Genomic DNA, 27,490 nt, shown 5'->3' with positions numbered 1-27,490 from the left:
GCGTCAGCCACCTCTGCTCCTGCTCCCCGAGGGTGGCCAGGATTAGAGATGGGCCGAACGGTTCGCCGGCGAACTTTGGGGGTTCGCGTTCGCCTGCATCAGGCGAACTTTTGCGAAAGTTCGATTCGCCCCATAATGCTGTATTGAGCAACATTTTTACCCTCCATTTCACTGTCAAACACACTGCTTTCAGTGCTAGAGAACCCGCCCACCCTCCCTTCAAGCTAGGTCCTTTATACCATTTGACTCAGTTGTCTGCCTACACTAATTAGTTATGGGACAGCTGCTACACACTCTGCTAGGGAGATTTTAATTGGCCACCTCCCTCCTCCCTTCTACCTATTCCCTCCTCCCTTCTACCTATTCCCTCCTCCCTCCTCCCTCCTACCAGAGGGAGGAGGGTCTCTTCTGCCAGGGAATTATACTATTTTAAAAACCAGTATACATCATACCATAGCTGGGAATCAAACCCAGATCTCACTGTGTGGTGGGGATGTCACCCTAAGCACTGTACCACTACAGTAGTAAGTGAAGCTAGCCTAAAATGTACCATTTATGCTCAATGCAATAGAACCATTAGGTTGCTTAAAGGAGAACTGTAGTGAGAGGTATATGGAGGCTGCCATATTGATTTCCTTTTAAGCTATACCAGTTGCCTGGCAGCCCTGCTGATCTATTTGGCTGCAGTAATAATAATCCAAACATTTGTATAGTGCTTTTCTCCTGTCGGACTCAAAGCGCTCAAGAGCTGCAGCCACAGGGACACGCTCAAGAGGCCACCCTGCAGTGTTAGGGAGTCTTGCCTTGAACTCCTTACTGAATAGGTACTTGACCTAGCCAGGATTCAAACCCTGGTCTCCCATGTCAAAGGCAGAGCCCTTAACCAGTACACTATCCAGCCACTGTAGTGTGAATCACACCAGAAACAAGCATGCAGCTAATCTTGTCAGATCTTACAAAAATGTCAAACACCAGATCTGCTGCATGCTTGTTCAGGGTCTAGGGCTAAAAGTATTGGAGGCAGAGGATCTGCAGGATAGCCAGGTAACTGGTATTGCTTAAAAGGAAATCAATATGGTAGCCTCCATATACCTTTCACTACAGTTCTCCTTTAAAGGGAACCTTAACTGAGAATGATATGGATGTTTCCTGTAAACAATACCAGTTGCCTGGCAGTCCAGCTGATCTTTGTGACTGCAATAGTGGCTGAATCACACCCTGAAACAAGCATGCAGCTAATCCAGTCTGACTTCAGTCAGAGCACCTGATCTGCATGCTTGTTCAGGGGCTGTGGCTAAAAGTATTAGAGACACAGGATCAGCAGGCGATTCAGGCAACTGGTATTATTTTAAAAGGAAAAATCCATATCCTTCTCCGTTTAGGTTCCCTTTAAGGATTTGTAGCATAAAAGCCAACTCACATTGGCTGGGATTTGAACCTGGGTCTCACTGTATGGTGGACAAGCACACTAACCACTATACCAACTGAAGCTGGCCTGAAATTGCTGGCCTGAAATTGCTGGCCTAAAATTTACTATTTATGCTCAATACAAGAGAAAAAGTAGACAAGACAAATAACACAAAAGAGAAGGCCATGTCTGGCTAAATATCTGTAAGCAGTGGCTGCATGGTGTAATGGATAAGGGTGCTGCCTCTGACAAAGGAGACCAGAGTTCAAATCTCAGCTCTGTGTGTTCAGTAAGCCAGCACCTATTCAGTAGGAGACCTTAGGCAAGTCTTCGTGCTACTGCCTATAGAGCATGCCCTAGTGGCTGCAGCTCTGGTCCTTTGAGTCTGCCAGGAGAAAAGTGTGATATAAATGTTATTTGTCTTGTCTACTTTTTCTCTTGTATTGAGCATAAATAGTAAATTTTAGGCCAGCAATTTCAGGCCAGCAATTTCAGGCCAGCAATTTCAGGCCAGCTTCAGTTGGTATAGTGGTTAGTGTGCTTGTCCACCATACAGTAAGACCCAGGTTCAAATCCCAGCCAATGTGAGTTGGCTTTTATGCTACAAATCCTTAAAGGGAACCTAAACGGAGAAGGATATGGATTTTTCCTTTTAAAATAATACCAGTTGCCTGAATCGCCTGCTGATCCTGTGTCTCTAATACTTTTAGCCACAGCCCCTGAACAAGCATGCAGATCAGGTGCTCTGACTGAAGTCAGACTGGATTAGCTGCATGCTTGTTTCAGGGTGTGATTCAGCCACTATTGCAGTCACAAAGATCAGCTGGACTGCCAGGCAACTGGTATTGTTTACAGGAAACATCCATATCATTCTCAGTTAAGGTTCCCTTTAAAGGAGAACTGTAGTGAAAGGTATATGGAGGCTACCATATTGATTTCCTTTTAAGCAATACCAGTTACCTGGCTATCCTGCAGATCCTCTGCCTCCAATACTTTTAGCCCTAGACCCTGAACAAGCATGCAGCAGATCTGGTGTTTGACATTTTTGTAAGATCTGACAAGATTAGCTGCATGCTTGTTTCTGGTGTGATTCACACTACTGCAGCCAAATAGATCAGCAGGGCTGCCAGGCAACTGGTATAGCTTAAAAGGAAATCAATATGGCAGCCTCCATATACCTCTCACTACAATTCTCCTTTAAGCAACCTAATGGTTCTATTGCATTGAGCATAAATGTTAAATTTTAGGCTAGTTTCAATTACTTCTGTAGTGGTACAGTGCTTAGGGTGATGTGCCCACCACACAGTGAGATCTGGGTTCGATTCCCAGCTATGGTATGATGTATACTGGTTTTTAAAATAGTATAATTCCCTGGCAGAAGAAACCCTCCTCCCTCCGGTAGAAGGGTAGAAGGGTGGAGGGCAATTAAAATCTCCCTAGCAGAGTGTGTATAGCAGCTGTCCCATAACTAATTAGTGTAGGTAGGCAAATGGTATAAAGGACCTTGCTTGGAGGAGGCAGGGTGGGCGGGTCCTCCAGCAGTGATGTGTATTTCACTCAATTAGGTGTGGCTCCAGGTATTAGAGCTTTTGAAACATGTTTTCTATCATTTTTCCAGTTGATAGAATTTTTTTAAACTTTCAAAGTTCGCCTCCCCATTGAAGTCTATTGCGGTTCACGAACTTTTTCGCGAACCAAACCTTTCGCGGAAGTTCGCGAACAGGGTTCGCGAACCTAAAATCGGAGGTTCGGCCCATCTCTAGCCAGGATGTGGGCGGCTGTCAGTTTCTCCTTCCCCAGGCTGACTAATTTCAGCAGCGCTTGGCAGTCGCGGGGCTTTGCGCTGCTGCTGAGGCGGGCTTGCTTGCAGGGTGTGGAGGGAATGGGATCAGAGGAGCCTGCAGCATCCCCCCTGATCCCACATGGTGGCACCACCAGCTGGCCTGCTGCCATGCCAGCTGCTGCTTCTACTGATGCTATGTTCTTTTCACCCCCTTCCACCACTGTCACCCAGTGCGTGGTAATGGACAGGTAGCGACCTGTCCAAAATTGGCTGCTCCACGAGTCCATGGTGATATGGACTTGCTTGCCCACAGCGTGGTCGAGCAAACGTGCCACGTTTGCCACCACAAACTCATGCAGAACTGGGATCACGGTCCTTGCAAAGTAGTGCCGGCTGGGGATCCGCCCCTCTGGGATCCCAAACTGGAGCGGCACGCGCATATCATTCCCCTCCTGCACCAGAGAGTACAGAAGGAGCTGTGAACACATGGCCCGGGCCAGCAAGCCGTTAAGCTTCCGGATGCGCCTGTGGCCAGAAGGCTTGGTCAAACCTTGAAAGCTGTCACTCAGCAGGGTCTGCCGATGCCCTGCAGGGGAAGCTGAGGAGGGAGCAGAGAATGTCAATGAGGACTGGCTGGCCTCACCAGCCTCAATGTCTGTGGCACGAGCTGCCGAGGACACACTGGAGGGAGAAGTGCATTTTAGTGCTCCTGCTGCGGTGGCTTGGTAACCATGAGGGAGGTATGATTCTGCTCATCTGCTGCTACTGCTGCTCCTGAATGCCACGTGGTGGGTCTCCTGCTCTGACCACCTCCTTCCTGGTCCTTCAGCTTTTTAAACTCTGCAAAATCATTACAGTGATGGCTCTTCAGGTGGGCCTGGAGGGATGAGGTACCCATCTTGGCCGCGTTGCGCCCATGGCTCAAGGTTTTTTTTGCAGGAGTAACACACTGCATAGCTTACATCCAGGGTGGACACATGAAAAAAATTCCATATAGTGGACGTAAACACTTCCCTACAGTGCGAAGAGGGTGAGGCGGCTCTCCCTCTGGTTGGGGGTTGCGTGGTGGTGCTGCTGCGGCTGATGGCAGTGCCGGCTGAAGCAGTGGCCTGTGTTCCATGCCCACTGCTGGACCTGCCCCTGCTTGACATGTGACAATACAATTGCCTATGCTCCTGTGCCTCATCCTCCTCTGAGCTCCTCTTCGGAGAACTCAGGTGCATAAGAACGGTCCTGCCAATCATCCTTGTCGTTAACAAAGAGATCGTCTCCTGACCCCTCCACACCACCTCTTCCGCCTCAACATCCCCATACAGAGACACATCCTCAACATCTGGTTGTGCTGGCCCGAGCCCAACCTTCTCCATATTAGGCCCTATGACCTCATCATAGAAAGCCATCAAGATGCTCCCAGATGCCGGACTGAGGGGCAGAATGCTTTCGTCCAGTAAGGGGTGACCCCTGGCTGCTGGGGCAGCAGGGGCGTAGCCTGATGCTGCTAGTACTGCTGCTGGGAGTGCTGGTCACAGCGGAGGTCTGGGAACAAGTAATGGGCTGCTCCTCCACCATCATCTCCACCACTGCCTCTACCTGCCTCTCCTAAATGACCACACAGTGACCCAAGTTGCTGAACATGGTTGCCAATGGCGTCCGCTGTGCTACTAATGGATGCCTCTCTGCTGCATCCCCTACAGCTGAGCGCCCTCTCCCTGGCGGTGGACCAGTCCCAGACGCTGCGGCGGCAATGGCACTCCTTCTCCTGCCATAGCCCCTGGCAGACATTCTCTATGCACAATATTTAAAGGTGGAAAGTGTGCTGCTTTTTACTGTCAATAATATGTGTGTGGGGAGAGAGAATACAACAGAAGGCAAAGGTGGTAAAAGATGTACAGCACCTTCTAGCAAATACTGCCAGGGTCAGACTGGAACACTAAGGGCCCACCAGGAAAGTTTCAGGCTGCCCCCCCCCAGACCTCCCCCCCCCACACACACACACACAGCATGGGATTGCCCACCCCCGCACCATTTTGAGCTCACTCTTGCATGTACTACAGACATTTTGCACTATATAAATACATCAGTTGAAAGGACATTAGATTATGGTAGGGAATAGATTATGAGCACTTTGAGGACAGTCCATAACAGGGAGAAAGACAGCACGCTGCAGCAAAAAAAGTGGGTGTCACCATGCACTGCAATATGGGCATGGTCATGATGGGTCATTGGCAGACCCAAAAATACACAAAATAAGTAGCGGTGCTATTGACAGAGAGTGGGTCTGACCAGATACATTTTAGATAAAATAATCAAGTAGTTACATGCCTCATGATAATTCATCAAGTAGTCAAATGCTGCTAAATAAAAATATTACATAGTCACACACCTCCAGATAAAATAATTAAGAAGCAAGGTGCCTTACAATGAACAAAATAAATAGCCAGGTGCTTCAAAATAAAATAATTTAGTAGCCAAATGGGCCCTGTATACATAAATTAAGTAGCAATGTCCCCCAGAAAACAGAATTAAATAGCCATGTGCCCATATACAGTGGCTTGCAAAAGTATTCGGCCCCCTAGAAGTTTTCCACATTTTGTCACATTACTGCCACAAACATGAATCAATTTTATTGGAATTCCACGTTAAAGACCAATACAAAGTGGTGTACACGTGAGAAGTGGAATGAAAATCATACATGATTCCAAACATTTTTTACAAATAAATAACTGCAAAGTGGGGTGTGTGTACTTATTCAGCCCCCTTTGGTCTCAGTGAAGTCAGTTGCCCATAGACATTGCCTGATGAGTGGTAATGACTAAATAGAGTGCACCTGTGTGTAATCTAATGTCAGTACAAATACAGCTGCTCTGTGATGGCCTCAGAGGTTGTCTAAGAGAATATTGGGAGCAACAACACCATGAAGTCCAAAGAACACACCAGACAGGTCAGGGATAAAGTTATTGAGAAATTTAACCACTTTGTCCTCCTTGACGTATAAAAACGTCAAGGAGGGCAGGCGCGCTCCAGCGCGCTCCCAAGGCCGATCGCGCGCGTGCACACTCACTCCCGGCCGCGGATTCGGTAGCCACGCACGGAATCAATGTATCGGGCTATGGAGCCCGATCACTGATTCCTCTCCCCCACTGAAAAAGCGACAGCTTCTCTCGGAAGCTTCGCTTTTTCTGAAGCCATGTCCCTCTAAGCGTACTTTGTACGCTTAGAGTGACGTCATGTAAACAATTTCGAGATTGCCATCTTGTGGTCAAAAAGTAAAACTACAAGTAAATGTAAAAAATCATTACCATACACAAATATTTCCCCAAATAAAACACTTTTATATCCCACCCTCCCCAAAATGCCCACATAAAATGTTTAATAAAAAAAAAAAAAAACATTACTATAAAAGAAAAAACACATAAATATTTACCTAAGGGTCTAAACTTTTTAAATATCTATGTAAAGATGAACTATTTCTCTTTATTTTTTTTTATAAGCTTGTAAATAGTGATGAATGCAAAACGGAAAAAATGCCCTTTTATTTCCAAATAAAATATTGTTGCGATACATTGTGATAGGGACATAATTTAAACGGTGAAATAACCGTGACAAATGGGCAATTACAAAACGTGGGTTTTAATTATGGAGGAATGTATTATTTTAAAACTATAATGGCCGAAAACTGACAAATAATGAATTTTTTCATTTTTTTTCTTATTCTTACTGTTAAAATGCATTTACAGTAAGGTAGCTCTTAGCAAAATGTACCCCCCAAAGAAAGCCTAATTCGTGGCGGAAAAAACAAGATATAGATCAGTTCATTGTGATAAGTAGTGATAAAGTTATAGGCTAATGAATGGGAGGTGAACATTGCTCGAATGCATAAAGTGAAAACGACTGAGAGCTTAAGTGGTTAAAGCAGGCTTAGGCTACAAAAATATTTCCAAAGCCTTGAAAATCCAACGGAGCACTGTTCAAGCGATCATTCAGAAATGGAAGCAGTATGGCACAACTGTAAACCTACCAAGACAAGGCCGTCCACCTAAACTCACAGGCCGAACAAGGAGAGCGCTGATCAGAAATGCAGTCAAGAGGCCCATGGTGATTCTGGGCAAGCTGCAGAAATCTACAGCTCAGGTGGGGGAATCTGTCCATAGGACAACTATTAGTCGTGCACTACACAAAGTTGGCCTTTATGGAAGAGTAGCAAGAAGAAAGCTATTGTAAACAGAAAAACATAAGAAGTCCCATTTGCAGTTTGCTACAAGCCATGTGGGGGACACAGCAAACATGTGGAAGAAGATGCTCTGGTCAGATGAGACCAAAATGGAACTTTTTGGCCAAAATGCAAAACGCTATGTGTGGCGGAGAACTAACACTGCACATCACTTTGAACACACCATCCCCACTGTCAAATATGGTGGTGGCAGCATCATGCTCTGGGGGTGCTTCTCTTCAGCAGGGACAGTGAAGCTGGTCAGAGTTGATGGGAAGATAGATGGAGCCAAATACAGGGCAATCTTAGAAGAAAATCTCTTGGAGTCTGCAGAAGACTTGAGACTGGGGCGGAGGTTCACCTTCCAGCAGGACAATGACCCTAAACATAAAGACAGGGCAACAATAGAATGGTTTAAAACAAAACATATCCATGTGTTAGAATGGCCCAGTCAAATTCCAGATCTAAATCCAATCGAGAATCTGTGGCAAGATCTGAAAACTGCTGTTCACAAACGCTGTCCATCTAATCTGACTTAGCTGGAGCTGTTTTGCAAAGAAGAATGGGCAAGGATTTCAGTCTCTAGAAGTGCAAAGCTGGTAGAGACATACCCTAAAACACTGGCAGCTGTAATTGCAGCAAAAGATGGTTCTACAAAGTATTGACTCAGGGGGCTGAATAATTACGCACACCTCACTTTGCAGTTATATATTTGTAAAAAAAAATTTGAATCATGTATGATTTTCGTTCCACTTCTCACGTGTACAACACTTTGTATTGGTCTTTCACGTGGAATTCCAGTAAAATTGATTCATGCTTGTGGCAGTAATGTGACAAAATGTGGAAAACTTCAAGGGGGCCGAATACTTTTGCAAGCCACTGTATATCAGTATTAGGTAGCCAGTGCTGGCTGGGGAGGGCTGGGTGCTTTGCTGGGTGATACTGCCAGCAATGCAGGATGGCCTTAGAGTAGGCAGGGCCTGAGGCAAGTGTCATATGAAGGGCCTACAGCCTGAGTATAGTTGCCCCCAGTATAGGTAGCCAGCTACAGTGGGATGCAAAAGTTTGGGCAACCTTGTTAATCATCATGATTTTCCTGTATAAATTGTTGGTTGTTACTATAAAAGAAATATCAGTTAAATATATCATATAGGAGACACACACAGAGATATTTGAGAAGTAAAATGAAGTTTGCTGGATTTACAGAGAGTGCGCAATAATTGTTTAAATAAAATTAGGCAGGTGCATAAATGTGGGCACTGTTGTCATTTTATTGATTCCAAAACCTTTAGAACTAAATTTTTGAACTCAAATTGGCTTGGTAAGCTCAGTGACCCCTGATCTACATACACAGGTGAATCCAATTATGAGAAAGAGTATTTAAGGGGGTCAATTGTAAGTTCCCCTCCTCTTAATTTTCTCTGAAGAGTAGCAACATGGGGGTCTCAAAACAACTCTCAAATGACCTGAAGACAAAGATTGTTCATAGTCATGGTTTAGGGGAAGGATACAGAAAGCTGTCTGAGAGATTTCAGCTGTCTGTTTTCACAGTTAGGAAAATATTGAGGAAATGGAAGACCACAGGCTCAGTTCAAGTTAAGGCTTGAAGTGGCAGACCAAGAAAAATCTCAGATAAACAGAAGTGACGAATGGTGAGAACAGTCAGAATCAACCTACAGACCAGCACCAAAGACCTACAACATCATGTTGCTGTAGATAGAGTCACTGTGCATTGTTCAACCATGTGGTACACTGTACACAAGGAGATGCTGTATGCGAGAGTGATGCAGAGGGAGCCTTTTCTCCGCTCACAGCACAAAGAGAGCCGCTTGAGGTATGCTAAAGCACATTTGGACAAGCCAGCTTCGTTTTGGAATAAGGTACTGTGGACTGATTAAACTAAAATTTAGTTATTTGGGCATAACAAGAGGCGTTATGTATGGAGGAAAAACTACACAGCATTCCAAGAATAACACCTGCTACCTAGAGTAAAATATGGTGGTGGTTCCATCATGCTGTGGTGCTGTGTGGCCAGTGCAGGGCCTGGGAATCTTGTCAAAGTTGAGGGACACATGGATTCCACTCAGTATCAGCAGATTCTGGAGACCAATGTCCAGGAATCAGTGACAAAGTTGAAGCTGCACAGGAGCTGGATCTTTCAACAAGACAAAGCCCGTAAACACTGCTCAAAATCCACTAATTCATGCAGGGGAACAAGTACAATGTTCTGGAATGGCCATCTCAGTCCCCAGACCTGGATATAATTGAAAATCTGTGGTGTGAGTTAAGAGAGCTGTCCATGCTCGCAAACCATCAAACCTGAATGAAGTAGAGATGTTTTGTAAAGAGGAATGGTCCAAAATACCTTCAACCAGAATCCAGACTCTAATCTATAGGCAGGGCCGGTTCTAGTGACAATGGGGCCCCAGGGCACAATTAGTTTGGGGGCCCCCCAAAAACACTACTCGAACAAAAAGCGGAATTAGCGGCCCTTTGTTGCAGCCAAAATTCCCTCCTTGGCCCCTGAGACGGCTCTTGACGCTCCCTCCCAATATCCTCCCAGCTTAACTGTGTTTCCTGGGGTCCCTGCAGAGTCTTTGGCAGAATAGTGTCTCACCTGCCCGCAAGCACAAGTGATACGCTACTCTGCCAAAAACTCTGCAGAGGCCCCCGGGGAGCAACAGTTAAGATGGGGTTGACACTTTGGGGGCCCCTACAGGCTCTGGGGCCCTGGGACAATTGCCCCCTTTGCCTTTATGGTAGCGCCGGCCCTGTCTATAGGAAGCGTTTAGAGGCTGTAATTTCTGCAAAACTAGGATCTACTAAATATTTCTTTCATTTATTTTTGTGGTGCCCAAATTTATGTACCTGCCTAATTTTGTTTAAACAATTATTGCACACTTTCTGTAAATCCAATAAACTTCATTGCACTTCTCAAATATCACTGTGTGTGTCTCCAATATGATATGATAAAAAATGTCAGTTAAATATAATAACCAATGATTTATACAATACATGATGATTAACAAGGTTGCCCAAACTTTCACATCCCACTGTATAAGTGTCCCTAGTATAGGCAGTTAGATATAGGTGCTCCCAGTATAGGTAGCAAATTATAGGTGCTCCCATTATAGGGTGTTAGCTATAGGTGCCCCCAATATAAGTAGCAAGTTACAGGTGTTCCCAGTATAGGTACTTAGCTATAGGTGTAACCAGTATAGGTAGCAAGTTATAGGTATCAACAGTATAGGTAGCCAGGTCTATAGGTATCCCCAGTATAGGTAGTCAGGTCTATAGGTGTCCCCAGATTAGGTAGCCAGGTCTATAGGTGTCCCAGATTAGGAAGCCAGGTCTATAGGTGTCCCAAGCAGGGGCGCCTCTAGCCATCTTGGCACTCCAGGCGAGAAAACCTGTGGTGCCCACCCCCCCCATGGTGCCCTGACACGCTCCCACATCCTCCCCCTTGTGGTGCCTCCCTATGAAAATAATTGTGATGCGGCTGCATTTCACTGGAAAATAATCGTAATGCAGCACCCTACCCTGCTCTGCCTGCCACAGACTCCGCGGGCCTGCGGCCGACAGGTGAACTGGTGCTGCGTCTATCAGACGGCACAAGCCAGTTTACCAACTGGGAGGACCCCCCGCACGTCGCTCCAGGTGACAGCCTGTATGGCCTGGCGGATCAGGTGCCCCTGGTTCAAGAACACTTTTTCACACACATTATCGGATATTCAGATATGTTACCGCCTATCTGGATAGTACTGGAGTGGGTGTATCATGACAATGGCCTCAATTCACTAAGATCATGCTGGAGATAATAAGGCTAGAGAAAACTTACCTCCACACAGTAAGAGAGTTATCTTATCTCTTCATTCCTTACATTACCTCTTCTGTAGTTAATTTACCTCCTCTGTAGTTAATTTACCTCCTCTGTAGTTAAGTTACCTTCTCTGTAGTTATTTTCACATGCAGTTAATGAACAGCCTGTCTTTAACTCTGGAGTTATTTTAAGGATTAAAGAGTTAACTTAAAGACAGAAGAGTTAACTTTAAGTTTGCCTGAGGTAAAATGTTTCCTGAATACTACATGCCTTATCACCATGGTAACAACTCTAGAAGAGTTATTAAAGACAGGAGATAAGCTTAGTGAATTGAGGCCATTGAAGGGTTGACATAGTCAAATGGTACAATTGTTTAGTAATTCATAACCCATCCTTGAAATAAGCACAGTGTGTTGGTAGTGTAAGAGAAGTAGAATGGAGGGAGGAAGGGTGGTAGAAGGTCAGAATTGATGACATGCATGAACAGATAGATATGAGCAGAATAGAGGCGTACTGGATTGCACTATTGTACAGTATTATAGTGCTGAGTCCTAGGTTTGAACATTGATTAGGGCAAAATCTGCATGGAGTTATTATCTTCCCCAGGAATTCATTTAGGCACTTCATATTCCCCAACATCCCTAAAACACACTAACAAGTCAACTGGTTTCCCCCCAAACAATCCTATATTGAAAATATTAGACTTTAACTATGGTAGGGATTAGACTGTGAGCTCCTCTGAGGACAGTCAGTGACATGACTATGTACTCTGTAAAGTGCTGCAGAAGATGTCACTGCTATATAAATATACAGTATAATAATAATATGGTAGGACATTAGACCATGATAGGATTAGACTGTTAGCTCCTCTGAGGACAGTCTGTGACATGACTACCGGTATGTACTCTGTAAAGTGCTTCAGAAGTTGTCACTACTATTTAAACACATAATAATAATATGGTAGGGCATTAGACTATGACTACGGTAGGATTAGACTGTGAGATCCCCTGAGGACAGTCAGTGACATGACTATGTACTCTGTACAGTGCTGCAGAAGTTGTCACTACTATATAAACACTTTGGCTATCATTCATAAAGCATTTCCGCATGCGGAAATGCTTAAAACAGCTGACTTTACCGACCACTTAGCAAAGTCAGCATTCATAAAGGCTCTTTCCGCATGAAAAAATGACACTACCGAGCAGAGTGATAAATCACCGCCTTGTGCGGTGATTAACGGAACAAATGTAGCAAAATGTTAATTCATAAAGATCACCGCAAGCGGTGTGAGGTCGGGAAGTACCGCTCCCTCTGATGTGGCGATAACAATGTAAGTGAATGGAGACACACAGACCTCCCAGGTAGCTGCAGTAGAGCGGAACACGGAGAAATGTATCAACTCCGCTGCTTCCTGTGTTTCCGCAAGCCTACCGCCTGCTTACCGACAGCCTAGTTCGGGGAATCTCCGCACTGCTATCGCAACTGGATATATTTTTATGAATGCCCACCCAGAAGTCTAAAATACCGGCAGCAGTGTTTTCCCGCATTGATTCCCCATACCGACAGCTCCTTTATGAATGATAGCCATAATAATAATATGGTAGGGCATTAGACTATGGCTATGGTAGAATTAGACTGTGAGATCCCCTGAGGACAGTCAGTGACATGACTATGTACTCTGCAAAGTGCTGCAGGAGATGTCAGTGCTATATAAATACATAATAATAATGTGGTAGGACATTAGACTATGACTATGGTAGGATGAGATTGTGAGCTCCTCTGAGGACAGTCAGTGACATGACTATGTACTCTGTAATGTGCTGCAGAAGATGTCACTGCTATATAAATACAGAATAATAATATGGTAGGACATTAGACCATGAAAGGATTAGATTGTGAGCCCCTCTGAGGACAGTCAGTGACATGACTATGTACTCTATAAAGTGCAGCAGAAGATGTCACTGCTATATAAATACAGAATAATAATATGGTAGGACATTAGACCATGAAAGGATTAGATTGTGAGCCCCTATGAGGACAGTCAGTGACATGACTATGTACTCTATAAAGTGCAGCAGAATATGTCACTGCTATATAAATACAGAATAATAATATGGTAGGACATTAGACCATGATAGGATTAGAGTGTGAGCTCCTCTGAGGACAGTCAGTGACATGACTATGTACCCTGTAATGTGCTGCAGAAGATGTCAGTGCTATATAAATACATAATAATAATATGGTAGGACATTAGACTATGACTATGGTAGGATTAGATTGTGAGCCCCTCTGAGGACAGTCAGTGACATGGCTATTTACTCTGTAAAGTGCTGCAGGAGATGTCAGTGCTATAGAAATACTTAATTATCACTTGTATATGAACAATTATCTATTATTGTACCTTTGTAAGATCCTTATAAACCACTGGGAGATCTACAATTACCAGCATTTCTTTGTGAAGATGAACTATAATTCCATACATGACACATACATAATCACAGTAGGACATGCTAGTGGTACCTGTAGTTCTCCAGTGTGCAGTCTATGATTTGGTCAAGGAATAGGCAGCCTGAGCAGCACCTTATACAGCAAGTCACTATATTCACATCCTGATGACCTGGTCTCCCGCTGTGCTTCCCCCTCCCTGAGCTGCAGCCAGAACCTTTTGTGTGCTCAATCAGTGACTAAAGCTGTTAATTTAGCTAGTTGTCCTGCTATTCACACAGCACCTTATCAGTCTGGAAGCCATCACATTCAGATGATCGGGTCTGGTGAGGAAATACAAATGTCCCTAGTGCTGCAAAGGACAAACGTAACTGTCTGGGGATTGATGTTCTCTAGCATGGAGCTCTGCACTCCTGACATGTCTTGTATGCCTTGTTATTTCAAGCTCTTCTGCTGTGTTTACTTTTCCTCTCTGGCACAGGGAAGGGCGGGACAGTAGAAGTGCTCAGAGCAGGAGATCGCCAGATAACAATGAATAGGGGACTTGGTGCAAGTCTCTGTCTACAAAACTGGTTATCCAGTGGCTCAGCCAGCAGTTGCAGTCATCAGAACCCTTGTGCACAGAATAGAAAGTTTTTCTCCGAACCCTTAATTATCAGTAAAATAAACATTTTTTTTCCTGGAATGCGCTTCCCAGACTGCTCAGCGCCCTAGGCAGTTTGCTGGAATGTCAGTCTTTAGAAGCGCCTCTGGTCCCAAGTATAGGTACAAAGTCTTTATGTGTCTCCAGTTTAGTTAACCAGGTCTATAGGTGTCCCTAGTAAAGTCAGGTCTATAGGTGTCCCCAGTTTAGTTAGCCAGGTCTATAGGAGTCCTCAGTATAGGTAGCCAGGTCTATAGGTGTTCCTACTTTAGGTAGCCAGTTCTATAAGTGTCCCCAGTTTAGTTAGTCAGGTCTATAGGTGTCCACAGTATAGGCAGCCAGGTCTATAGGTATCCCCAGTATAGGTAGCCAGGTCTATGGGAGTCCCCAGATTAGGTAGCCAGGTCTATAGGTGTCCCCAGTTTAGGTAGCCAGATCTATAGGTGTCCCTAGTTTAGTTAGCCAGGTCTATAGGTGTCCCCAGTTTATTTAGCCAGGTCTATAGGTGTCCCCAGACTAGGCAGCCAGGTCTATAGGTGTCCCCAGTTTAGTTAGCCAGGTCTATAGGTGTCCCCAGTTTAGTTAGCCAGGTCTATAGGTGTCCCCAGACTAGGCAGCCAGGTCTATAGGTGTCACCAGTTTAGTTAGCCAGGTCTATAGGTGTCCCCAGACTAGGTAGCCAGGTCTATAGGTGTTCCTTGTAGCCTGGAAGGGGGAGCAGCAGGCACAGAGCAGTGGGGAGGGGGGGCAGTCTCCCGCCCTTCCTCACTGGAGGCAAGCCCTTCCACACTCCCCCCCCCCTCCAGACCAGAACATAGTGCAGGCAGCGTCAGCGAGCGGGGAACTGATCAACTTACTTCTTCCTGGTTCCAAGCTTCCCGCTCTGCATGCCGCTGCTCTGGTCTGGTCTTCTCTGCTATCCAATCACGCTCTCACAAGAAGCACAGTGAGAGCGTGATTGGACAGCAGAGAAGACCAGACTAGAGCAGTGGCATGCAGAGCAGGAACCAGGAAGTTGTAAGTTGTTCAGTTCCCCACTCCCTGCCGCTCTGGTCTGCCACTCTGGTCTGGGGGGGATGCGTGGAAGGGGGGCCCCCAGGTGAGGGAGGAGGGAAGACTGCACCCCTCCCCACTGCTCTGTGCCCACCGCTGCTCCTCCTTCCTGCGCTGTGCCCCCTCTTGCAGTGGACTTATGTAGCCATATTGTGAGAGGAGACAGGTTTGCGCATCCTTCCAGGAGTGAGAGATTCTCTATACGAGGCCTCTACACCTGTGATTCTTCATTTATTGTATATCTACTTAAATGGCCCTGTGGGTTGGTTTCTGTGTGTGAAACCACACAGCGATTGTGCGAGCGCATCTCTTCTCACAAATCAGCCATTAGGACATGTAATATGGAAAAAGCTGTTTCACAGCATTTTACTTTGTGTCGCCATTTAGTTTCGCAGTTAAGGGTCCAAGTCATAGATGGGGTCCCCAGTGCTTTTAAAGTGAACCTTAAGTGTAAAAAATAAATTGAGTTTTACTCACCTGGGCTTACCTCAGCCCCCTGCAGCTGATCGGTGCCCACGACGAGTCGCTCTGATGCTTCGGGTCCCGCTGGCGGCCACTTCCGGTTTCGCCGTCAGGACCCGTCAGGCTGGTGAACGCGGCTGATACTACGCGTTCCCAGCCAAAATAGCACCCCTATGCGGCCATATGGCCGCATAGGGGGGCTATTTTGGCTGGGAACGCGTAGAAACGGCCGCGTTCCCCAGCCTGACAGGTCCTGACGGCGAAACTGGAAGTGCCAGCGGGACCCGGAGCATCAGAGCGACTCGTCGTGGGCACCGATCAGCTGCAGGGGGCTGAGGTAAGCTCCAGGTGAGTAAAACTCAATTTATTTTTTACACTTAAGGTTCACTTTAAGGGTAATAGATCTAAGGAACTCCTAAGGAGGGAAGCATTTTGGATTAAACGCCTGGGAACATTAGAAAATAGTGGACTTAATAGAGACTACAATCTCTCTTTTTGCTTATGACTCTACTTCTTTGACACTTGGGCTTAATTGGTTTTTGGTGGGGTTTTGGATATAGCATGCTTGTGTGATATACAGTATTTTGATCCACATATCTCTTATTAGGGCAAGTTGTAGTTGATTTATATCCAGAGCTTCTAATGTTATTGAGATGTGTGTCTCTTTTATGTATTTGGCATGCAGAGGAGACACGGGGATTGATTTTTGATTTATTTTCCTTTTGATCTGATCCTTTTAATGAATGCCATTTTTTTCATTCACTAGTTTACCTATGTATGTCACTAGACATTTAACATGCGCCTTATGTGGCTTATGTGAAAGGGAACTATAGGCAGTTTTACACATATTTATACGTGTTTATGCATTTTGTAGGTGCTTTATGCATTTTTACATGTACAGCAACTGTTGTTCCCATTTATATTTTTACGCATTTAATTACGCTTTTTTTGCGCTATATTTTACGCATGCGCAGACGCTTTTACGCATATGGTAACGCTTTTTCGCATATGTCAACACGTACGTCATGTGACCAGCTAGACGTTTTCAGGAAATTTTCTGGCGTTCGGCATGACACACATGGGTAGGAATTTCTGTTCCCCATTAAGTCCTCTCCTACTGGACAGTTGGAGTTAGGAGGTAAGGGGGATTTTGAATTTTCATGATACTCTATGATTGGTCAGTTGGATTTATGTCATAGTCGGTAGAACATATGTGGCTTTCTGTAGTTCCCCATCAGGTCCACCATGTCCTCTCTGCATCATGATTGGTTAATTTGTATTTATGGTCACTATATAAAGGGCAGTGTTTGTGATACACTTCAGAGAGAGCCTGACACAGCTTGAGAAAGGACCAGGTCCAAAACAGCGTCTGTCGCTGTTATGGCTATTTCTTTCTTATTTTAATCAATAAAAGAGCTATACATCATTGACGTGGTGCTGTGGATTCTTCATGTCTGAAAATATTAATGTTATATAATGAAAATATAGATGAAAATGTTTTCCATTCATCTCCCTCTCTGATCCAAGTCAAGTTTGGTGAAGGTGCGATTTTTACGATTCAATTGTATAGAAAATTCACCGGGGTTTTTTTGTCCATTGCTTTATAGGATAACATCAATCAAAAGTTGCAAAATATAATCGAATTTGATGAATCATTCAGTAAATGTGAACAATCAATTATTGCTTCCCGATTACTTACGATCATTCAAATCACATCGAAAGATCGCATTTGGTGAAAATATTGTACCATTAATGGGCACCTTAAGTCCTTGAAACAGATCAGGCAGTAAGGGTAATGGAAACCAATTTTTAATGGTTATTTTATTCATCTCCCTATTGTCCACACAGGGTCTCAGTGATCCATCTTTCTTTTTTGACACAAAAAAAAAAATATAAAACTCTTGGCTAAATTTTCATCAATGTGCTGTTTGTTAACCAGTGATTCAGGTTCAGAAAAAGGAAAAACCTTCCAAAAGTAATCTCAGCCCCTGGATAAAGTTCAATTGGACAGTCATAAACTCTATGTGGTGGAAGACTATCAGCAGCCTTTTTATCAAAAACATCCTTGAAATCTTGATAGGCTAGTGGAAAAGTGCAGCTGAACTTGGGAAGGCAGAAACTACAACAATAAGGAGACTGGAAAGTTACAGTTCTTGTGCCCCAATTGATGGCTTGTGCACTTGGAGGCCAAGGTATTCCCGAAATGATAGGGAACAAGGGAGAAGGCAATAAATCAAAGGTCAGGAATTTGTGGTGATCTCCAGGTGCAGTGACAAGAAGAGGAAAGGTCTCTGGGGTAACAGGACCTGACAGGATAGAAAATCCATCTGCTGGTTGAATGCTTACTGGCCGGAACTTGGTATGAATAGGTAGACCCAATCGGTCAAAAAAGTACCGGGGGTCCCTAGAGCTCAAGCCCAGTTGCTCATTTTGATTTTTTAGGTCAGTAAAGCAGACCATTGCGGCCTCCACTGTCTGCTTTGAACAAGTAAAAAAGAACAAAGAATTGGACACATTAAGTAATTAACCATTAATTTTTTATCTACCAGGGTTAAAGGGGTTCTCTGGTATGTTTAAAAAAACGAAAACTGACACTTACCTAGGGCTTCTATTGGCCCCCTGAAGCTGTAATGTCTCACGCTTTCCTCTGATGCTCCCTTCCCGCCACCATTAACCTGCTAATCATTCGTCTAACTAGACGAATAGAACTGCGGCTGCGCATGCTTGCTCCCGCGCGCGTCATTGGGAGCTTACTGCGCAGGCGTAATACTAAAAAACTTTGCAGCTGTAGTTCTATTCATCTAGTTAGACAAATAATTAGCAGGTTACCGGCGGCGGGGAACGAGGTATCAGAGGAGGACGGCGCGGGACATTACAGCTGCAAGTGGCCGATAGAAGCCCCAGGTAAGTGTCAGTTTTTGCTTTTTGAAACATACCAGAGAACCCTTTTAAGGTTCACTTTAACCACTTGCCGACCGCGCACTCATAACGCGCGTCGGCAAAGTGGCAGCTGCAGGACCGGCGACGCAGATCCTGCAGCTGCAGGCTAATTAATTAATCAGGAAACAGCCGCTCGCGCGAGCGGCTGTTTCCTGTCATTTCACGGCGGGGGGCTCCGTGAATAGCCTGCGGGCCGCCGATTGCGGCTCGCACGCTAAATGTAAACACAAGCGGAAATAATCTGCTTTGTTTACATTTTTACAACGCTGCTACAGTAGCAGCGTTGTAGTAGATCAGCGATCCCCGGGCCAATCAGCGACCGGGGATCGCTGTCACATGACAGCGGGGAGCCTGTTAGAGGCTGCACAGGACAGATCCGTTCCTGTGCAGCCTCCGATCTCTCGGGCAGGGAAGGAGGAGAGGAAGAGGGGGAATCTTGCGGTGGAGGGGGCTTTGAGGTGCCCCCCCCCCGCCACCCACAGCATGCAGGAGCGATCAGACCCCCCCCAGCACATCATCCCCCTAGTGGGGAAAAAAGGGGGGCGATCTGGTCGCTCTGCCTGTCACTTGATCTGTGCTGGGGGCTGTAGAGCCCACCCAGCACAGATCTGAAAAAACAGCGCTGGTCCTTAAAGAGACTCTGTAACTTCAAAAAGATCCCCTGGGGGGTACTCACCTCGGGTGGGGGAAGCCTCCGGATCCTAATGAGGCTTCCCACGCCGTCCTCCGTCCCATGGGGGTCTCGCTGCAGCCCTCTGAACAGCCGGCGACAGGCCCGACTGTAATTTCAATATTTACCTTTGCTGGCTCCAGCGGGGCGCTGTGGCTGCTTTCGGCTCGGAAATAGACGGAAATACCCGATCTCCGTCGGGTCCGCTCTACTGCACAGGCGCCGGAGACTTGCGCCTGCGCAGTAGGGCGGACCCGACGGCGATCGGGTATTTCCGCCTACTTCGGAGCCGACAGCCGTCAGAGCGCCTGCGCAGGAGCCAGGAAGGTAAATATTACGTCACGGCTGTACGGAGGGCTGCAGCGAGACCCCCGTGGGACAGAGGACGGCGTGGGAAGCCTCATTAGGATCCTGAGGCTTCCCCCACCCGAGGTGAGTACCCCCCAGGGGACGTTTTGCCGTTACAGTTCCTCTTTAAGGGGGGGAAAGGCTAGGTCCTCAAGTGGTTAAAGGAAACATGAGGTGAAAGACATATGGAGACTGACATTTATTTCCTAACTATGCACATTGTCTGTCTGTCCTGCTAAGATTAGCTACATACTTGTTTCAGCTGTGTGATTCAGACACTATTGACAAGAAGTCAAGACTGCCAGGCAACAGGTTTTGTGTAAATGGAAATAAATATGACAGCCATGATATGTCTATCACCCCGGGTTCCTTTTAAGCCCACATGCAAGTACAGTGGGCCCTCCCTCATTGGTGGTGCCTGCCATGAAAATCATAGTTATATAGCCGACTTATCCATATTTACCCTAGCTAGTAAGGTTCTAATTTAGGTATATTTTAGTTAATATTTAGGACATTGAAGACTCCTTGGGGGAAGTTTCTGACATTGGCCTCGATTCATAAAAGCAGTGCGCTAAAAAAAATCTGGAAGGGAAAATACCGCATTCGGTATTTTAGACCTTTGTGTGCTAATTCGTAAAGATTTTCACAGCTGACTTTGAAGTTCGGTAAATTACCGCAGCCCATTGAGCGGTACAGCAGAAGTGTAGCGATATCTCTCTTTTGTTACAAGCTGTGATTACGGTTCCCTGCACAGATAACTCACACAGACTTCGGCTCCCTGAACAGATGACTCACATAGACTTCGGCTCCCTGCACAGATGACTCACACAGACTTCGACTCCCTGCACAGATGACTCACATAGACTTCGGCTCCCTGCACAGATGACTCACACAGACTTCGGCTCCCTGCACAGATGACTCACACAGACTTCGCTCTCTGCACAGATGACTCACACAGACTTCGGCTCCCTGCACAGACTCACAGAGACTTCGGGTCCCTGCACAGACTCACAGAGACTTCGGCTCCCTGCACAGACTTTCGGCTCCCTGCACTTTGCATTGTTAAGACCTCACCAGAGGTGTCGGTAACTTCTTAAGACCGCACCAGAGGTGTCAGTAACTATCGTCTGGCTTACCGCTTGTTGAAGGCTTTATGAATTTATTTTTGCTGACAATTTACTGACGTGTTGGAGGTAATTACAGCCAAGTCGTTAATTTACCTCACTGCTCGATAATTTCAGTTTTTCATGCTTTATGAATTGAGGCCAACATGTCAACAAGCATTGTAAAAGTTTAAGAGTTGGCCAAGATGTATTTTACGGTTTATGTGATATGTAGAGTATGATATGTATTATGTAAAATGAATTATATGGTACACTCCTTTGTAGACCAGATGCAAACAAGATCATCTTGTACTATTCTTTGCTACTATGTTAAGGCTGAATGATTACTTCCCACTGTATTTTTTTTTTTTTTTACAAAACTGTTAGAATTAACAAAGAAAAAAAAAACTGAAGCTGAAAAAGGTGAAGCCTAAGATGTAATCAATCACAAAACTGCCAAAGAAGCCTATATGCTTAAGTTAATTCAGTGTGGGAAATTTTAAAATTAAAGGACAACCGAGGTGACATGGGACATGATGAGATAGACATGTGTATGTATAGTGCCAAGCACACAAATAACTAGGCTGTGTTCCTTTTTTTCTTTCTCTGCCTGAAAGAGTTAAACATCAGGTGTGCAAGTAACTGTTTTTGCCCGTGTCGGAACCCGGTCGGACTGGGTCAGACTATAGCATAACCCTCACTGATAAGGAATTACAGCTATAAAATACTTTCCTGTCAGTAAATGGCTTCTTGGAACGGGAAAGAGATTAAAAAAGATAAAAAGAGATTTAAAAAAAGGTAAATAATTCATAGATTTGAGCTCTAGCATACTTCAATAAAGGTGTCATTGAGCAGAGACAATGAAACAGTAAAAACTTAAAAACTAGATTTAAATATAAAATGAAACTGGGATATCTAAAAGAGTCATTTTAGGAGAAGGAGGATAGATACAATTGTTTTTCTCATCAGTTTATTTTCACCTCGGATGTCCTTTAACCTCTTCCCGACTGCCTAACGCTGATAGGCATGGGGAAGGTGGCAGCCTCAGGATCGCTTAATGCCGATAGGTGTCAAGATCGGTGGGCAGGGATTAGCAGGGAACACACGCGCGTATTTGCGATCAATCCCTGCTGTGACACGAAGCGGAGCAATTGTGGCTGACAGGCTGTGTAACAGCTGAAAACAGCCATTATTTACATGTACAGCGCTGTGATCTCCTGCAACGCTGTATGGGGACAGCTCTGTCACTGAGCTGTCCCCTTGAGTGGCTCTGAAGATGATCACCTCTCATAGGCTGATGCCTATGAGAGCCGATCATGCTGATTGGATCTCAGGGGGGAGGGAGGGAGAGTGGGAAGGGAAATAAATAGAAAATTAGCAAATTTTAATAAAAAATAATAAGAATAACATTTATATAAAAAAAAAAACAAACAAACAAACAAACAAACACAACATTGCAGCAGCAGTCAGATGCCACCAACAGAAAGCTCTTATTCAGATGCCACCAACAGAAAGCTCTTATTCAGATGCTACAAACAGAAAGAAACTGTATTTGTGTGCTAAGTTGTATGGCTCTGCAGCGAGCAGTTAAAGCTGCAGACCACTGAATTGCAAAAAATCGCCCGGTCACTAGGGGGGTGTAAGCCTGTGGTCAGGGCCGGCCCGCTCATGAGGCGGGGTGAAACTTTTGCCTCAGGCGGCAAATTTCCAGGGGCGGCACCCGCCCGTCCGTGGGTGCGGGGAGCCGGCCCGCCAAGCTGGAGGGGTAGCTGGCAGGACGGGGGTATTGGGCCAGCGGCGGGGAGGGGGGTCGGACCCCCCCCTCCCTCGCCTGGGTCCCCCGTCCTCCGCTCCCCTCCAGCCTAAATAGACGCAGCCGTATGTGTAAGAGGCACGGGCGGGGAGGACTCACCTCTTCCTCGATCCAGCGTGCGCTCCACTGACATCACTTCCTGCAACGCTGCAGGAAGTGATGTCAGTGGAGCGCATGCTGGGAAGAGGTGAGTGTCCTCCCCGCCCGTTCCTCTTACACATACGGCTGCGTCTATTTAGGCTGGAGGGGAGCGGAGGACGGGGGACCCAGGCGAGGGAGGGGGGGGGGCCGACCCCCCTCCCCGCCGCTGGCCCAATACCCCCGTCCTGCCAGCTACCCCTCCAGCTCGGCGGCCCCCCAGAGCGCCCCCCCCCCGAGGGGGGGGGGAGGGGCGGCGGTGGAATTTTTTAAAAAAATTTGCCTCAGGCGGCAAAAAGTCTAGGGCCGGCCCTGCCTGTGGTCCTCAAGTGGTTAAGCTAAACAGACACATTACAGTAAAATAAAAAATATATTTTGAGAACAGACTCAAGTATTCATCAAATTAGTAAGGAATGTGATCATCTGAGTAGAATTTCTTGAAATATCAGAACCCTACTGATTTCCTAATAAGGATCGACAAGATATTTTTTATGATGCTCATTGACCGTTCGTGATATTTGTTTAATAACAAAAAACCGAGACTCACCATGGCTGATCGCTTTGATCTCAACTGTTTTAGGAATTTTGTCATCCCGACTCCAACCAGCTGATTTTCTACTGACTTGTGACTTAAAGAGTGTGTTTACCAGTGTAGACTTGCCCATTCCACTTTGGCCTGAAAATAATTTAAAATATACAAGCTGTTATTAATTGTTCAAGTCTCTTGTATTTAGGTACTTAAAGTGAAACGCCATTATTTCTGAGAAAAAGGCATTCCCTTCAATTCATCTCTGTACACTGCACTGATTATTATTATTTTGCATTTATATAGTGTCATTATCTTTCGTCGTGCTATGCAATAGAGTATACAACACCAACTTGTTGAGAAAATGCTTTCACTTCAGTACTGTTCTGTACACAGCAACGATGAATATTATTATTATCATTATTATTATTATTATTATTATTATTATTATTATGACTTCCATAGTGCTGTATAATAAAGTACACAACATAGACTAACATAAACCACAGTGGAATAGGTCAGCGATGCATCACACATGAAGGTGGAAAATATGTACCCACTTTATACAGCAATAAGAACACATATAGGGAAAAAGCCCTGCCCGAATGAGCTTGCAGTCTAAAGGGTTAAGGGGTAGAGAAATAGGTAGGTGGAGCTGTGTAAAAGTTGGTAGTTTGGTGGTCCTGGTGAGTATAGTATCTTAGGTGACATTATATGCCTGCCTGAAGAAGTGAGTTTTCAGGTTGCACTTAAAGATAGTAAGTCAGGGTGAGTTGTACAGTAGGGATATGTACAAGCGCTTCTCTTCTACCAAGATAAAGTGCTATGTTGCAGCCTGAGATCCTAATCTGCAAATAGGCAGGGCAAATGATAGTTAATATTTCAGCGCTCCCAGCACTCGAAAACCTGCAGCCACCCTTGTGCTCAAACACACGTAACAGGTGACCAAACCCCACAATCCACAGGAGTAGGGAAATACGAGTGTGAGGTGACTAGAGAAGAGGAGAGGATAATTTGGTCTGTAGAGTAGAGATTATGTTAAGAATGGTATCTGGAGGGGGGATTAGGTTTTTTCAGAGGCTTAGTGATCAAGATACAGATAAGCCTGCCTCTGTGTAATGTTTACAAACAACATGGCTGCTGTCATTGTATCACAGGAAGAAATAATCATTTTCTATTAAAGGTATTTGCAGCTATATTTGCTGTGTAAACTATCTAAACTTTAGATAAGATATATAGACAAGTTACTTGTTATAGTTAGTTTTTCATCTCGGATCCGCTTTAAGTAAGGAGGGGCAAGACTGTACAAACCTTTGGAAGTGAGTACAAACCTTATTTCACCTGAGCACCTATGCGTGCAACACATGTGCAAATAAAAGACAGCTATTCAAAGTGATTCTTAACCTTCCTGGCGGTAACCCCGAACGTAGTTCGGGGTAAGCCGCGCAGGAGGTTTTCTCCGGCCCTGCTCGGCCGATTTTCTTAATTTTTTTTTTGCTGGACCTAGCTGCGCCAGCACACTGATCGCCGCCGCCCCGCGCCCGATCGCCGCTATCCGTTGCGGCACGCGGGCCCCCCCCCCCAGACCCCGTGCGCTGCCTGGCCAATCAGTGCCAGGCAGCGCCGAGGGGTGGATCGGGACTCCCAATGACGTCACGACGACGCTGACGTCGGTGACGTCATCCCGCCCCGTCGCCATGGCGACAGGGGAAGCCCTCCAGGAAATCCCGTTCTTTGAACGGGATTTCCTGATCAGAGATCGACGAAGGCGATCGAAGCGGGCGGGGGGATGCCGCTGAGCAGCGGCTATCATGTAGCGAGCCCTGGGCTCGCTACATGATTTAAAAAAAAAAAAAAAAAAAATGCTGCGCTGCCTCCTGGCGGAATTTTTCATACCGCCAGGAGGGTTAAAGAACAACTGAAGTGAAAGGGATATGAAGGCTGTTATTTCCTTTTAAGCTATTTCAGTTGCCTGGCTCTCCTGCTGATGATCATCTGCTTGTAATACTTTTAGCCATAGACCCTGAACAAGCATATGCAGATCAGGTGTTTGTGACATTATTGTCAGATCAGACAAGATTAGCTGCGTGCTTGTTTTTTTGGTGTTATTCAGACACTACTGCAGCCAAATAGCTCAGCGAGGCTGCCGCACAACTGGTATTGTTTGAAAGGAAACACATTTGGATTCAGTTTTCTTTCATTTTGATTGTGGCATGGGAATGCCAAAGCAAAAGAGCATCACTGGGAAAACATTAGATGGCATTTTTGAATCAAAACATACAACCAGTGTCAGACTGGGAGGTGGTAAAGCTGAGGAAATCCAGTTGCTGGCAAAGCAGCAGTAATCATGTGTTGCTGCTCACAGTGAAAACTTGCTACAGGTTGCTATTAGGAGTGATAACACATGGTTTCTGCTGCTTGGCCAGGTGGCTTTCCTCAGTTTTTCTACCTCCAAGTCCAACATTGCATACAACTGCTAAGGAGTCTAATAAAATCTCCCAGAAAAATATTTAAAATATAAATTTTACTAGTTAGGAATGAAAAAAACATGCAAGTACTACTCACACACATGCCAAACAGCTGTCAGCTGTTAGACATCGCCACCTCTAAGCGGCTTCGATCCGGCATCATACCAGATTGGTCCCCTCCTCTGCATACCTCAGTCACCACCACAGAAGTGGGCATGTTCAGGGTTGTAACTGGACTATTAGAGAATTAACACCCTTCCTGTGTACATGAGCAACATTTTCTCTGGGTTTCTACCCTATGGAATGGTACTTTTGGAACATATTTATTTATTTATTTATGTAGCGCCGACATATTGCGCAGTGCTGTACAGAGTATATTGTCTTGTCACTAACTGTCCCTCAGAATGGCTCACAATCTAGTCCCTACGATAGTCATATGTCTATATATGTATCGTGTAGTGCATGTATCATAGTCTAGGGCCAATTTGCTTTTGAGATGTGGGAGGAAACCTGAATGCCTGGAGGAAATCCATGTAGACATGGGGAGAACATACAAACTCCTTGCAGATGTTGACCTGGCTGGAACTTTGTTGATTAAGTGTACTGCTGTGATTCTCTATGTAAAGGGATCTGTGTATGTTCTAAGATACAGAGATCTGTACCTGCACTACATGCCTCAGAAGAAGTGACCTTTTATGGTCACGAGGCATAGGTCAGGCTGTGTTTAATGACACTACCATGATGTATTGCTGTTTTTTACTTGCCTGTCCGTATGGAATCTTTTATGTGACACATTAAAAGTTATGTTTTTTATTGGCTATAGCTGTATACATTGTAAATCCTCATTTTTTGATGTTCTTTTTCATCGCCAACTATAGCCACGCACCGGCAATTTTACCTGTTATCCCTATAAACTGCATCTTCTGATAGAATGAAAGCACTACTTTTTGCAGGTCGGTGTAGTCTTCCAGTTGTTACATTCCTGATCAATGCACTTTTTTTTTAACACAACAGTGTACAGCCTGCTAGTGTTCATCCTGTTGTTGGGATCCTGATGGTGTTCCAAGATTGCACCCTTTGTTCCCAGCATATTTCAACTACTCGATACAGTCTTTCCTTAGGTGCTGATCCTTACTTTTCTCCCCGCTTCAGATAACTTTCATTAGTACTATTAAAAAGCTCAGACATGCATGTATGTTTAAAACATAATTTAAAAGAGGTGGGTAGCTCGGTCCATAAAGAATACTATTATAAAATGTGTATGCTTTGGTACAGAACCCCAGAGAAATTACACTGCTGGATACTAAATGTCTCTCCAAATTGTTGGAAGTGTAAAGACTTGGTAAGATCGCTAATGCATATTTTTTGGGATTGTCCCCTAATTAAGCCTTTTTGGAAAACTGTTTCATCACTTATATCAGATGTGTGACGGATTGCAGAGAAACCGCCGCGCCTTCTGACAGTGACGCGGCGGTATCCGCGCACAGAACGGCGGTTTCCACGCAGCAAAATACGTCTAGTTTGGCTGGACCCAGTAGTGCACACAGATGGAGAGCTACGCGCGTGCGCGCTGCAAGACAGGCTCTTTATACCAAAAGGAGAAGGGTCAGCTGATCGAGGCGGTCAGCTGATCCCAGCTCAGCTGTTGATTGGTTGATGG

General features: G+C 45.3%; 1 protein-coding gene across 3 annotated transcripts in view; it reads right to left on the bottom strand.

The window, feature by feature from the left end:
- SEPTIN3 (septin 3) overlaps positions 1–27,490 on the bottom strand; it is a 298,561-nt gene that overhangs the window by 141,125 nt on the left and 129,946 nt on the right. For all 3 annotated transcript variants that reach the window (XM_068240225.1, XM_068240226.1, XM_068240227.1), the window contains one exon: positions 23,384–23,512. In XM_068240225.1, the coding sequence (XP_068096326.1) occupies positions 23,384–23,512 (129 nt within the window). The remainder of the gene's footprint in view (positions 1–23,383; positions 23,513–27,490) is intronic.

This window comes from Hyperolius riggenbachi, chromosome 6 (assembly GCF_040937935.1).
Source record: "Hyperolius riggenbachi isolate aHypRig1 chromosome 6, aHypRig1.pri, whole genome shotgun sequence".
Classification (NCBI taxonomy): Eukaryota; Metazoa; Chordata; class Amphibia; order Anura; family Hyperoliidae; genus Hyperolius; species Hyperolius riggenbachi.
Note: the sequence above shows the minus strand (reverse complement) of the source record. Positions and strands in the feature narration are given on the sequence as shown.